Source organism: Onychostoma macrolepis, chromosome 17 (genome assembly GCF_012432095.1).
Source record: "Onychostoma macrolepis isolate SWU-2019 chromosome 17, ASM1243209v1, whole genome shotgun sequence".
Taxonomy (NCBI): domain Eukaryota; kingdom Metazoa; phylum Chordata; class Actinopteri; order Cypriniformes; family Cyprinidae; genus Onychostoma; species Onychostoma macrolepis.
Genome location: NC_081171.1, coordinates 17,304,814 through 17,319,452, shown reverse-complemented (window position 1 = coordinate 17,319,452; position 14,639 = coordinate 17,304,814). Strand labels below are relative to the sequence as shown.

The window sequence follows — 14,639 nt, the reverse complement described above, 5'->3', positions numbered from 1 at the left end:
TCATTGTGTCCAGTGTCAACAGCTTCAAGTCGCGTCCGGTGTAGGTGCGGTTTAATAGTTCACCCAAAAATGAACATTTTGCCATTTACTCACCCTCATGTTGTTCCAAACCTGTGTAAGTTTCTTTTTTATGTTGAGATATTTTGAAAGATTTTGAAGAAAGAAACAGTTGTTGGTCCCTGTTGACTTCCATAGTAGGGAAAGTAATACTGTGGAAGTCAATGAGGACCATCAACTGTTTAATTACCAGCATTCTTGTTTTATGTTCAACATAAGAAAGAAACTCATACAGGTTTGGAACGACATGAGGGTGAGTAAATGATGACAAAAGTAAAATTTTGGGGTGAATTATCCCTTTGATACTTTTATTTAGCAAGAACACCTTAAATTGATCAAATGTGACAGTAAAGACTTTCACATTGTTATAAAAGACTGATAGTTGAAATATATATATATATATATATATATATATATATATATATATATATATATATATATATATATATATATATATATATATATATATATATATATATATTAATAATATTATTATTATTTTATTTTTATTTTTACCAAAAATAAATAAATAAATTCCTGAAATGTATCATGTTTTATATAGACATAAAAAAATTCTTGACCATTATATCGGCACATTAGAATGATTTCTGAAGGATCATGTGACACGGAAAACTGTAGTAATGGCTGCTCTACAGCTAATGATGAAGACACGGGGACAATTATTTTAAATGGTAATAATATTTCACAATATTACGGTTTTTACTGTATTTTTGATAGAGCTTGGTGACCATAAGACACTTCTTTGGAAGACATTTAAAAGAGAGTGTGTGTGTATAGACACATTCTGATAGCATATTTATCTGCAATTTCAGAATTACTTTTCTTTGTATTTCTTTGAATCGCCATTATAAATTTGGAATAAATTTTTATTTATTTTTGTTCATGTCCAATGTTTAAAGTGATTGTGGGAACATGTAGTGAAGCTGTGAAACTCTCGTCAGTGTAAGGTTCAGACGTAGAGTTTATTCAGCTGGATCTGTGTTTGTTTAGGTGGATGAGAGCATAGAGCGAGAGCAGGGCTGGCTGTATGGCAGCCGGCAGGGGAAGATGGGCTGGTTCCCTGAGAGCTATGTGGAGAAGCAGACCAAATCAGAGGCTCCGCTCGTGGCCAAACAAGCCCTAAAGCCACAGGTCTCCATCTCTGTCAGGTGCGATCTCCATCTGACTTCCTCATACTGTTCAAATGCATTCACACAGACAAAGTGCATGTGGGTACAGAGCCATTACAGGAAACATTCACAGCTACAAACTGCATGTCTTTCATGCAAAACAAGCAAAACGCATTTTGAGTACAAGACATGTTCACACCAAGTCCGAAAGTATAAACTATTATGAAAAATGTTTTTTCGCAAGTCTAATTAAGTCTAAAAAAATACAAATGGAAAAAATGATCTGTCAATATTAAGACTTTGTGTGAATATAGTTCATAAAGATGCACTGTTTCATTTCGAATCTTGAGCATGATAGTAGAACATGTGGAATATTCTAAAACACCTTCTTCACCAGCAAACTGAGTGATGGACCGAGTGGATCACGATTGAGCTCCGCTTTCACCCCCACCCATGCCACAGGCTCCGCCTCCTCCAATCATGGTCAGGTATGCAGGATTCCTTGAGAATAACCGCATAGTGTTTATGTAAGCTACAACTTCCTTGTGGTGAAATGCAATGGCGTTTGCTGCATGTTTTCAGGTGGTGGGGAATGTGCAAGCTAAAGCTCTGTGCTCGTGGACTGCAAAGACAGACAACCATCTCAACTTTTCCAAAGATGATGTGATCACAGTTCTGGAGCAGCAGGAGAACTGGTGGCTTGGAGAGCTTAATGGGGTTCAGGGGTGGTTCCCCAAAAGCTATGTTACAGTGCTGAGCGCCAGTGATGCACAAGAAGAGTAAATACAAACACTGTGCTGAAGTGGTTTAATATGAATAATAACAATGCTGAAGTGGTTGTGACCAAAATAGACTGAGTGTGTAGCTGTGAGTGTTACATGTACTTTGTCTGTGGAAAAAGTTCATGTGGAATGGTATTTTCAAACTAAATCAAGTGATTCTTTGCATACTAAAACTCATCCTGAGGTGCAGAGGTCCCTGCAAAGAGACTAATTCTGATGTTATGTTGCTTTACTTTCTCTGTTTGTGGTTGTCATTATTCATTTGGCATTTAACAGCTTTGTCCTGAAACACTATTCAATCACTTTGTTTGGTGCTTGTTTAATGTTTAATGTTTCCCCCATAGTTCCACTGATGCATCTGATACAGCAGATGGATCCAGCTATGAAGGTAAGAGAAAATACATTCGGTTCTCCCACTGGGAAACTTTGCAGTTATGAGACTCTGAAGCAGTTTGCGTTAAGAACAGCTTCCCTTAGTATCTAAGAAAAGATATCTTTGGTGCAATACTGCATATGAAAAACATGTTAAAAATGATTTGCTATTATATAATGAGAAACAAAATGTAGTTTTGTGGAGCCCAAAAATTTACATTATGGAGATCGCTCAATTATTGCATTTCTTATGTTATTATTTAATGTAAAGTTTGGAGCTGGTAAGATTTTTATTTTTTTGTTTATTATTTGGGTTTATTATTTTTTGAAAGAAGTTTCTTTCTCTCCACTGTATTTATTTTATTAAAAATACAGTAAAAACAGTAATTTAATAATTTTAGTAATTGATTAATTTAATTTATTTTATTAACTTTTTATTTTAATGTTTTAAAATGTAATTTATTCCTGCAACGATGAAGCTGAATTTTCAGCAGCCATTACTCCAGCCTTCAGAAATCATACTAATTTGCAGTTCAAAAAACATTTATTGTTATTATAAATGCTAAAATCAGTTGTGCTGCTTAATCTTTTGATTGAGGTAAACCTTTTTTCTTTGAATGCAATATAACAGAATTTTTTAAAATAGAAATCTGTTGTAACTTTATAAATGTTTTTACTTTTTGCCAATTTTGCTCAGTTAAATGCATCTTTGCTGAGGGAAAGCATTCATTTATTTATTTTTATTTTAAATCTTACTGACCCCAAACCTTTGAACGGTAGTGTAATCAGTTATTTAATAATTAATTCTTTAGTGTGATTAAACATTGTTTGAGGGCAACCCAGACATTTATTTCCTGTGTGTGCACAGTATATTCATTTCCTGTATATTTTGTGTCTGTTATGCCTGTGAACACACCACAGATTAATCTCTTGACATCACTATTGTCCTTGTGATCTGAGTTACCCTGAAGCATGTTTTTATGTTGATCCTGTCATCAGAATATGTGGCACTGTACACTTATGAGAGCCCTGAGCCTGGAGACCTGACCTTCACCGAGGGAGACACCGTCCTGGTATCAGAGAGAGAAGGGGAGTGGTGGAGAGGCAGCATCGGAGACAGATCAGGAGTCTTCCCCTCCAATTACGTCAAGCCAAAGGAGGCTGATGTAATTTTATTTTTGAATTTAAAGACCTTTATCCATGTTGTTGGTTTGTGATATTAATAATAATTGTGAAATATTTTTTTTTTTCTCCTTGTTAGGCATCAAGTCTCTCTGGTAAACTTGGAACACCTGCAAAGAAACCAGGTAAGTACATAACATCAAGTTATGTGTCAAAATTAAATCACAGTAATTCATCTTAATTATTTAAACCTATAATGTGTTATTGTGTTTGTAGAAGTGGCCCAGGTGACCACTGCACACACAGCTGCAGGTGCAGAGCAGTTGAATCTAGCCCCAGGACAGCTCATCCTCATCCTCACCAAGAACCCCTCCGGCTGGTGGCTCGGGGAACTGCAGGTGAGTGAGCAGTTCATGCTTAAATGCCTTAAATGAGCCATTACCTCCAATTATGGTAATCAAGGAATTAATAAAACGCAGTTTTAAGTGATTTTACTTCATACTTTTTCCATGCGTTCCATCATATGACCCATATTATTTATAATGGATATATTGGTGTATTTCAGTTATTAGCTGATTTTTAATTCACTGTCAATAGTTATATATCTGGAATTGTGTACACAATATTTGATGATTTAAAAAATAAATTAATTAATTAATTCAAAATGGCAGCAATGGTTTCTGTTTGTCTTCAGGCCAGGGGGAAGAAACGTCAGAAGGGCTGGTTCCCTGCTTCACACGTCAAGCTTCTGGGCTCAAACAGCGGCAAATCTACACCTGCATCGGTGGCTGGTAAGAAACGAAACAGCTTTCCAGGGATAGATAGATAGATAGATATATAGATAGGTATAGATATATGAGATAATGTAATATAATTTTTTTTTTTTTTTTGTGTGAGAATCTCTCCTCATCACTTTTTCTGTCTGTCCTCATTCTAGTCGGCCAAGTCATCGCCATATACGACTACGCCGCAGCGAATGAGGACGAGCTGAGCTTCTCGAAGAGTCAAGTTATCAATGTGCTGGACAAAAGCAATCCTGACTGGTGGAAAGGAGAACTCAATGGGGTCACGGGCTTGATTCCTACCAACTATGTGAAAATGACCACCTCTGATTCTGACCCCAGTCAGCAGTGTAAGTAGAGACCCATAAACAGACAAGTCTATTTTGGTTATGTTTTTAATCATTTTACCAGTTTTTGGTTGTGTTTGCAACTATAAAATTTGCTCTCTTTTATTTTGAAAATTAAATTGGTTTCAGATTAATTAAAGAAACGATTGTTGCTGTCTATGCTCCTTAAATGTGGGTGTTTATTATATGAAATGATTTGTATTTATGGCGGAGTGTATTACAATTTCGTTACATTTATTATAATGACATTTTTATCCTGCTTTAATTATCAATATTTAGTGTTATTTTATGGTGCCTAATGGTTCATTTTATTTTTGCAGTTATAATGGAAAGGGTATTTCCAGTCTTTTACATTTGTACATGTAGCATCTAATCTAATGTTAATGTCTTTTCCTCCTCTCATACTCCATATTTAGCCACACGTTTATTTCTCTCACAATCTTTTCCCTTCCCCTTTACTTCATGTCCTTCTCTGTAGGGTTGTAACACCTTTCCTTTCCTTCATCCATATGAGACCCACTATCCCCCTCTCACAGTGGCGGTGGTCCTGTTGAAACCACCATTTACTCACCCAGTCACCCTCTTGTATCTTTCCTCAACAGTCTCATTTCTTAAAACCAAAACAAGGCTTTTTATTCAGTTGACTGGTAGTCTGGACCGATCTTAACTGATTAGTGGGGGGTTAATGAATCTGATTTTCCTTTTTTTGAATTTTCTTAATTTAGTTTGCTTAAAGTTTCTTAAAAGTGGCAACTTTTTTTATATGGTCATTTTGGGTCGGTGAGATTTCACAGTAAAGCTGTTGCTCTTCAGTTTGGTCATTTTAAGGGACGTTACATTTTAAGGCATGTTACAAAGTGTAAAACTGCCTCGGTATGTCTTCGCAATCATTCTAATGATAGACTTTACATATATACGCTGGTTATAATGCAACTTTAAACTTAGTATTATTAGTCTCTGGTTATTGAAGGCACTTTGACATTTTAAAGAACAAACCACTGTCACTTTTTGGAGGCAGTTTCACCTTGAATCTTTAGATGGTTTTCACTCTTTTGCTTCCATTTTATTTATATTCAATTTGTTCAGTAGTTTCAGTTTGAAATCAATGTAAGAACAAAAACAAAAGACAACTTGTTACTGTCTGTGGTGTATTTGCAAATATAGTTTTGCTGATGCTATTTTAAGCACAATGCTTTGGCCTTAGGTAGTATTGTTACATATTTACTGCGTTTTATGCCATGTTTGTGCATGACTCGCTTCTGTATAAACAGATTTGTTAATATTATATAGGAAACTTATAAAGTTGTGAAGTTGTGGACAAATGTTTGCCTTAATATCATTTTATTGGATGTTGTTAATAATATTTCAGATATCTCAAATACTTGGATCTTGTACTTATTTGATTTGAAGAAATCTAGACATTAAAGTCTTTTGAAAAAACAAACGTCGTTCCTTTTTAATTTTTGTAACATGAGTTCAGTGCCAAAAAAACACTTTCAGATATGCATTTTTAAAAAGTGAAACAAAAAAAGCCCATAAATATTAAATTTATCATCTGCAGTAAAATGTAGCCATGTAATGATCTAATTGTTTGATCATTATTCATATTTAATTAGATAGTAGTGTCTCATATTTCACCACCTTCATGAGTTTCCAGTGACTTACTGATAGTATTCCTAATCTTTACTGCCATCTAGTTATAGTTATCCTACTGTTGTATTATGGGTTAAAATAGAATAATCCTGCATGCCTGCAGTGTTAGTTACAGTAAATGAGCAGATTTACAAAGCACAGCTCATAAAAATGAGCGATCATTCAGGGGGTAAACTGCTATTTTTACGGCTCTGGGATGTGGACGATGAAGGCACCAGTAAAGGCACCCCGGATGGTCAAAAGGACAGACCATCAACAGGTAAGGATTGATGCTGGAGCGGTTTGAGGTGTCATCAACACGCTGCGACTGACATTATCCTGCTTTTAAGTGTGCTTGAGTGTGTTTGCAGTAAGGTTGTTGAAGGATCTTCTGCAGCCGTCAGTTTGTGTGTGTTTTGTTGTGTTTATGGGCTTCAAGTGTCTGGGTGAGTTCACCTGTACCGTTTTCTTGTAGGGTGTGCTGACCAGAGCACTCTGGATTCAATGAGCCCGCAGGAGAAGAAACGGCAAGGATACATCCATGAGCTCATTGAAACAGAGGAAAAATACAATGAAGACCTACAGCTGGTCCTTGAGGTACACAGTCACAGATCAACTAATTTACATTCATTTATTTAGCAGACCGTTTTATCCAAATCAACTTAGAAATATGAATAAAACAAGCAATTTACAGAAAAGGTGCCAACAGTTTTAGTGGTACCACAATACCAAGATGAGTTATCCAAAATAATGCAAAGCTAAATTTGACACTTTAAAAAAAAAAACATTTTTTACTTTATTTATTTAGGATGTTATTAAAGTTTGCATTTTCATTTTATATATTTTAATGATTTTATTTAATTACATGAATATAAATGATATTAAGCTTTTTTGCAGTATTCAGAATGACATCCCAAGTAGTGTAATAATATAGTATAATAATTAATAATAGTGTAATAAAATAATATAGTAATTATATAGAATTTGTAAAATACTTTTATTACTTTGCAAAACAATACATTTGGAATATATACCACCGGTCAAAAGTTTTTGAACAGTAAATGTCCAAATTTTAAATGTTTTTTAAAGTCTCTTCTGCTCACCAAGCCTGCATATTTGATCCAAAGTACAGAAAAAGCAGTAAAAAATTAAAAATTTACTATTTAAAATAACTTTTCAGGTTTGAATATATTTTAAAATGTAATTTATTCCTGTGATTTCAAAGCTGAATTTTCAGCATCATTACTCCAATCACATGATCCTTGAGAAATCATTGAAATGTTCTGATTTTCTGCTCAAGTAGCTCGAGTAGAATTTTTTTTTTTTTTTTTATTTTTTTTTTTTAGGTTTCTTTGAATAGAAAGTTCAGAAGAACAGCATTTATCTAAAATAGAAATCTTTTGTAACATTATAAATTGAATAATTAAAAAGATTTTATTTTTATTTTTTTAAGATAAAATAAAATTTTTCTTGTTGTCTTTCTTAAGGTCTTCTACAAGCCCATGTCTGAATCAGGTCGTCTCACTGAGACTGAAATGAACATGCTATTTGTCAACTGGAGGGAGCTTATCCAGTGCAACTCCAAGATGCTCAAGTATGTGAGGTTAACTTGCAAATATTTTTTTATCTTTTACCAATGCGCAGTGTATCATGCATGATGTGTATATTGTCAGGGCACTGAAAGCAAGGAAAAAGACCGGAGGAGAGAACATGCCTGTTCACATGATCGGAGACATCCTGGCTTCCGAGCTGTCGCACATGCAGGCCTACATCCGCTTCTGCAGCTGCCAGCTGAACGGTGCCACGCTGCTGCAACAGAGAACCGATCAGGAGCCAGACTTCAAAACTTTCCTCAAGGTAGCCTCACATACATCACTTAAACAGTTAAAAATAGACATTAAGCTTTTATTAAATTTTTTACCAAACCAAAATTATGCAAAGCTGTATTTGACATGTTTATTTTTTTATTTCATTATTTTTTGTAATTATTTATTTGATATCTTATTAAATGAAAGGCTATATTTTCGGTTTATTTTAAAGGGGTCATATGATGCGATTTTCAAGTTTTCCTTTCTCTTTGGAGTGTAAACAAGCTGTTTGTGCATAGATAAGATCCCTAAATTTGCAAAGACTAAAGTCTCAAACCCAAAGAGATATTCTTTATAAAAGTTAAGACTCGTCCACGCCCTCCTAAAGCAGCTCATTCAAACACGCCCCCACGTCTACGTTACCGTGTGGGAAGATTTGCATAACACCGCCCAAATGTATACGCAAAGAAAAAGGGTATGATTTTTATTCGCTGTACAATTGTTGCTGCCGCCGGCACCATGTCCTGGAGATGCTGTGTTTCGTTGGGGGGGGGCTTCCAAAAGAGGACACAACTAGAAATCAGTGGTTAAGTTGTATTTACAACACTGTTCCAGAACAGTTCAACCCAGATATTAGAGTGTGTGCAGCGCATTTTACAGAGGACTGTTTCCTGAACCTGGGAGCACAATTATTTAATATAATTATATAATTATAGAAAGGCTGTTTCTATAAAGTGGGGCAATTCCAACTTTGCAAGGACAGTCTGGCGCTTATGACTCACAGCCTCTAAGTATGTTTTCATATTTAAAGAATTTGCCACTGACTATTCAAACGCGAGTTTTGAGCTGTGTAGAGTAGCGCTTGTTTGTCGTTTCTCCAATTACAAATGCAGACATGGTAATGTTTACGCGGCACGATGCAACGCGTAAAAAGACAGTATAAGTCATTACCAGTAATTATGTCCCGATTGGATGCAACAAATGCCTCGTTTGTAATGGGTTTTATTTTTTTTATTTTTTTTGTCTCGTTGTGCCGGGACACGCCATCACAATACGGTAAGGGGCGTAACATTTGTCACGCGCTTGAGGTATTCAGCCAATCACAACGCCCTGGATAGCTGGCCAATCAGAGCACACCTCGCTTCTCAGAAAGATGAGCTTTGTAAAAATCGATGCGTTTCAGAAAGGTGGAGCATAGAGGAGCAACAATAATGTACAAGAAAATAATGTTTTTTTTTTTTAACCTTAAAGGTCCCATGACATGCTGCTTTTTGGATGCTTTTATATAGGCCTAAGTGGTCCCTAGTACTGTATCTGAAGTCTCTTTCCCGAAATTCAGCCTTGGTGCAGAATTTCAGCCACTACAAGCCAGTCCCACAATGAGCTTTCCTTAGGACGTGCCATTTCTGTGTCTGTAGCTTTAAGGACGAGAGAGGCGGGGCAAGGTGGAGGGTGGGTGTGTGGCCTTAACCAGCTTGCGCTACCATGCGCTAATGTTGACAGTGGATGTATTGCAATGGCTGGTAGACACACAGTCGTTCAAGCTTTTCAGTTTGACCCAGAATCTGATCCGGATGGAGAAGCACTGGATGAAGAAGTTGCAGCTCTGCGGCTACAGCAGGACATCTCCGAATGGTTAGTTAAAAATATTGTGTCTGGATACGGTACTTTAGTTGGTTTGTTTATGTATGCTGTTACAGTTATTATCATGTAGCTAATGCTAGCCATAGGCTTGGATGAAGGAACTAAAAAAATACTTCGGTGTTCATTTGTACATCCAAACACTGAGCAACTGTCATGCTTCACTCGTTTGCAAGCCATGATGTCTCTCGAGGAAAAAAAAATATTGCGCTCGCCTCGCACTGTAGTAGCTCATTTTCTCATGGGCGGGCAAAGCAGAGAAAGGGGAGGTAACCTTTCCCCGTATGACGACATAAAGGGAAGATTCCAGATTGGGCCGTCTGAGCTTTCATTTTCTCAAAGGCGAAGCAGGATACCCAGGGCTCGGTTTACACCTATCGCCATTTCTAGCCACTGGGGGACCATAGGCAGGCTAGAGGAACTCATATTAATTTTAAAAAACCTCATAAAGTGAAATTTTCATGCCATGGGACCTTTAAAGGTGTAATAGGTGATTATCTTCAGAAACATTTTTTGTTATCCTCACATCGCGATTGCAATCAAGTTAAGTGGTCTAAATGTATATATCTGTATTTATATACTCTGTGGAAGTCGTAGGACCAAGAAATGTTCGTCCAATCAAAACGCTCGGTCCGACCGAGACAGGCAGGTTTCCTACCTGCCTGTCAACATATGTATTTGCATACCTCTGCGCACCCGGTTCGCGCAGACAGGATACGTCATCATCGTGATCACGCACGCTGTGCAGACAGAGCGAGTCAGCACGAATGGCAGGCAAACATCAACAACCCGATCTTCCTTCCTGGTATTGTAGTACTTTTACTAACTGTACTATAAAGCTTTCTCCCCGGCGAATGGGTGGTTTCAGTGCTATCAGGCTAAGTTAGCATTTTCCAAGATCTCTTACTGCACCTTTAAACCACATAAACACATTGCATTACACCAAATACACAAAATAATGTTCTTTTTAGCAACATCATATGACCCCTTTAATGATTTTATTTATTTGCAATTCATGGTCTTTCAGTAGTGCATATACATTTTGGAAGTGGATACAGCATATCCCAAGTAGTATAATAATTAAGTGTTATAAAATAATATAATAATTGTGCATAATTTATATTTACCATCATCAGTGAGAGTTTTTGGTTTAAATATTTTCTTGGGAGCAATGTTAATGTAAAAACATTTTCTTCAGAAAATTGCCACAGACTACCGTTGTAAAGGAATGCCTTTGTCCAGCTTTTTACTCAAACCTATGCAAAGGATCACTCGCTACCCTCTCCATATTAAAAATGTGAGTACAGTGAAAATAACTTCTATTTGATCTGTTTCATTATTCTATATCTGTTATTTTAGATGTTGATAGTTAATGCAAATGATTAGTGAATTATTAATGTTAAACAATACTTGTGTGTATTTGTGAGTCCAGATCCTGGAAAGTACTCCAGACAGTCACGTGGACCATGATCAACTGCTAGAGGCTTTGGAGAAGGCAGAGCTGCTGTGCTCTCAGGTGAACGAAGGTGTCAGGGAGAAGGAGAACTCTGACAGGCTGGAGTGGATCCAATCCCATGTGCAGTGTGAAGGCATCGCAGAGGTAAAAAAGCACAGCATTTAGTCATGTGACATTTGGAACGGTTCATGTACCATCTTTTTTTCTGATACAAGATACACTTTCATGTAAAGCTGTGTAGTAGATTTCTTACTCTTCTATTGTGCCTAGAATCTGACCTTCAACTCTCTGACCAACTGCTTGGGTCCTCGTAAATTGCTGCACAGCGGGAAGGTGTTTAAGACCAAGAGCAATAAGGAGTTATACGTCTTTCTGTTCAACGACTTTATACTGTTCACTCACGCTATCAAGCAGTTCACTTCCTCAGGAACGGACAAGCTCTTTAGCCCCAAGTCCAACATCCAGTACAAGATGTATAAGACGGTAGGGTTCCACTCCTCTTTATAGAGTAGTGTTCCTTTATGGTTAAACCTTTGAACAAAAGAAAAAAAGCACTGGGGTATTGTATATGTGTTCCCAGCCTGTGTTCCTCAATGAAGTTCTGGTGAAGCTTCCATCAGATCCATCCAGCGACGAGCCCGTCTTCCACATTTCCCACATAGATCGTGTGTACACACTGAAGACCGAGAACATTAACGAAAGGTCAGTTTCAGCGATCACTAACTTAATCAGTCTTATCAGCAAGCCACTATTTACTGGACACATGGGAGGCTTTATGAACCGTTAAAGGAATGTTGTTATCACCACACTGTATGGGTAGAGAAAAAACATCTGCTTTTTATGCTGCTGAAATGCAAGTGGAATTGACAATTTTAATGCAAATTAATGTTTATTGAATTAGTAAATTTTAGCTTCAAGCAACATTTTATGACAAAATGTTTTATCTCCTTGCTATCCTGCTAGGACTGCATGGGTTCAGAAGATTAAAGCGGAATCAGAAGCATTCATTGAGATGGAGAAGAAGAAACGGGAAAAGTCCTATCAATGTAAGTTTTATTTATGTGTTTAATTGTTTATTTGGTAAACTGAATATGAGTACTCCCCTAATACACGGCAATCCAAAGGGTTGGGGTCAGTAATATTCTTGTGGAATTAATACTTTTATTTAGTAAGGTTGCAGTAAATTGATCAAAAGTGCCGGTAAATAATTTATAATGTTACAAAGAATATCTTTTTTTTTTTTTTTTTAAATGCTTTTGTTTTGAAGTTTCTATTCATCAAGGAATCCTGAAAAGATGCGTCACAGTATTTTGACAAAAATATTAAGCAGCAAATTTGTTTTGAACATTGATAATAATAAATGTCTCTTGAGTACTAAATCAGAATATTAGAATGATTTCTGAAAGATCATGTGAAACTGAAGACTGGAGTAATGATGCTGAAAATTCAGCTTTGCCATCACAGGAATAAATTACATTTGAAAATGTATTAAAATAGAAAGCAGTCATTTTAAATTATAATATTTCACAATATTACTGTTTTACTGCATTTTTGATGAAATAAATGCAGCTTTAATTAGAAATTATCAGAAGTATTAGAAAACATTAAAAATTCTTACTGACCCCAAACTTTTGATTGGCAGTGTATGTCATAGTCTGTGAATAAACATAAATAATCATTACAACAGGTTGGCTAAGTTCATGTTTAAATTTTTTTTACAGCTCGTTCAATGAAGGCAAGTGGAATTGGTCGCCTGCTTGTCACCATCTTGGAGGCAACAGAGCTAAAATCCTCCAAACCAAACGGTGAGTGGTTTTATTAAGTAATAATAATGATTTAAAAAAATAAAATAAAAAAAACTTCCCAAAACATTAGTTTATTTATTTTTTATTTTATTTTATTTTTTAAGGAAAGAGTAATCCATACTGTGAAGTGACCATGGGCTCTCAGTGTTACACTTCCCGAACCATCAATGACACTGTCAACCCGAAGTGGAATTTCAATTGTCAGTTTCACATTAAAGACCTGTATCAAGATGTCCTCTGTATTACGATTTTTGAGCGGGAGCAATTTTCACCAGATGGTGAGTATGAAAAATAGCGAGTATAATTTAATTTTAAACTGAACTACAGTATCTTTATATTTTAGCATGTATAATTACACATTCCTTAAAAACGGGCATTGCTCCATTTGTCTCTCTCCCTCCCTAGACTTCTTAGGTCGCACTGAGGTTCCTGTAGCCACTATTAAGAAAGAGCTTGAGAATAAAGGTCCGTCCACTAGGAGGCTGCTGCTTCATGAAGTTCCCACTGGAGAGGTTTGGGTTCGGCTTGACCTGCAGCTGTTTGACCACAAAGCCCCCAAATGAGGAGGAGAGAGGATGTCCCTTCAAAACTGCACTTCAAGCACAGCGTCTCACCACTAGCTTCTCAAGATTGCCTTAAAATGTTCTCAACTACTGTGGAACATACTAATGAATGCGTGACCATAAGGAGTTAACTTTCACAACTTTGCCAAGTTTTGATTTTTGACCAAGTGATATGGGAATGAAAAGGGAGAATTTGGGATTTTTTTTTTTTGTTAGTTTTATTGCCTAAATAATTTACCACTGGATGTAGAGATATCTCAGGACCTATATTTTGCTTCAAATATACTGTCTTTATTGCTGTACAGAAAGCTATATTTGTTATAATCGTAACTTGCCTAGATCTGAAGTTGATGAGAACTTTTTTGAACTTGAATATTCTCATCAGCAACACTAAACCAGGTGGTGTTGTTTTTCAATTCATTATCCGTCTGCCTTACCTGCCGGTTCTTCCATTTAACTTCACCATTATAGAATGAATTTGCACCAGCCAGTTGATCCTCTCTAGTCTATAAAATCTTATAACCGCTTATTAGCCTGTGTAACATGGAAGGAACTTTTTTTGCAGAGCTTACTAGTTTTTATGTATGAAGGTACAAATGAGGTGATTAACCAGGGATGATTGGTTAAAGGTCTAATCACTGTTGATTTTGTGTGCTTGACTGAGTTTTATTTATGTTAATTTATGCGTCTTGGACTATCTGCACATTTTACGCTGCCCACTATATCTGGATTGCTGTAAAGCATTCAGAAAAGGTCTTAATGTTGTGTATTTTTGGTGAGTTGGAGTAAGTTAGTATGAACGTTTACTCAAGAGATTGAGTTTGTCTCTTAGGTTTTATTTGTTTTAGTTTTAAGTATAAATGTAATAAAATTTGTTGAATATTCTGATTTTTTTATTTTTTATTTTTTTTCCTGAAAACGTTTTTTTTTTTTCTTTATCTTTCATTTTAGCCAAGTATTAGTTTTAAAAAACGGTCTAATGTTGTATTGTCAGAAAGACATCGAAGCACAAATATGCAACAAAATCAGGATTCAAATGCAAATAAAATTAAAATACTGTAAAGTATACTGGGTGATTGTCTTCACTACAAATGAAATGTTTTATTAATTGTAAGAGGACATACGCCAATATTCATGAATAT

General features: G+C 36.0%; 1 protein-coding gene across 2 annotated transcripts in view; it reads left to right on the top strand.

The window, feature by feature from the left end:
* itsn2b (intersectin 2b) overlaps window positions 1–14,563 on the top strand; it is a 31,250-nt gene extending 16,687 nt beyond the window's left edge. Inside the window, exons 20-39 of one of the 2 annotated variants that reach the window (XM_058748335.1) lie at window positions 1,069–1,226; window positions 1,585–1,675; window positions 1,770–1,966; window positions 2,314–2,357; window positions 3,341–3,507; window positions 3,603–3,648; window positions 3,740–3,861; window positions 4,158–4,254; window positions 4,401–4,595; window positions 6,700–6,821; window positions 7,712–7,818; window positions 7,898–8,081; window positions 10,872–10,970; window positions 11,106–11,273; window positions 11,400–11,612; window positions 11,710–11,831; window positions 12,093–12,175; window positions 12,851–12,934; window positions 13,039–13,212; window positions 13,340–14,563. In XM_058748335.1, coding sequence (XP_058604318.1) covers window positions 1,069–1,226; window positions 1,585–1,675; window positions 1,770–1,966; window positions 2,314–2,357; window positions 3,341–3,507; window positions 3,603–3,648; window positions 3,740–3,861; window positions 4,158–4,254; window positions 4,401–4,595; window positions 6,700–6,821; window positions 7,712–7,818; window positions 7,898–8,081; window positions 10,872–10,970; window positions 11,106–11,273; window positions 11,400–11,612; window positions 11,710–11,831; window positions 12,093–12,175; window positions 12,851–12,934; window positions 13,039–13,212; window positions 13,340–13,497 — 2,631 coding nt within the window. In that variant the 3' untranslated portion in view covers window positions 13,498–14,563. The remainder of the gene's footprint in view (window positions 1–1,068; window positions 1,227–1,584; window positions 1,676–1,769; window positions 1,967–2,313; window positions 2,358–3,340; window positions 3,508–3,602; window positions 3,649–3,739; window positions 3,862–4,157; window positions 4,255–4,400; window positions 4,596–6,699; window positions 6,822–7,711; window positions 7,819–7,897; window positions 8,082–10,871; window positions 10,971–11,105; window positions 11,274–11,399; window positions 11,613–11,709; window positions 11,832–12,092; window positions 12,176–12,850; window positions 12,935–13,038; window positions 13,213–13,339) is intronic. The other variant, XM_058748336.1, reaches the window with a different exon arrangement.
* The last annotated feature ends 76 nt before the right edge of the window (window positions 14,564–14,639 follow it).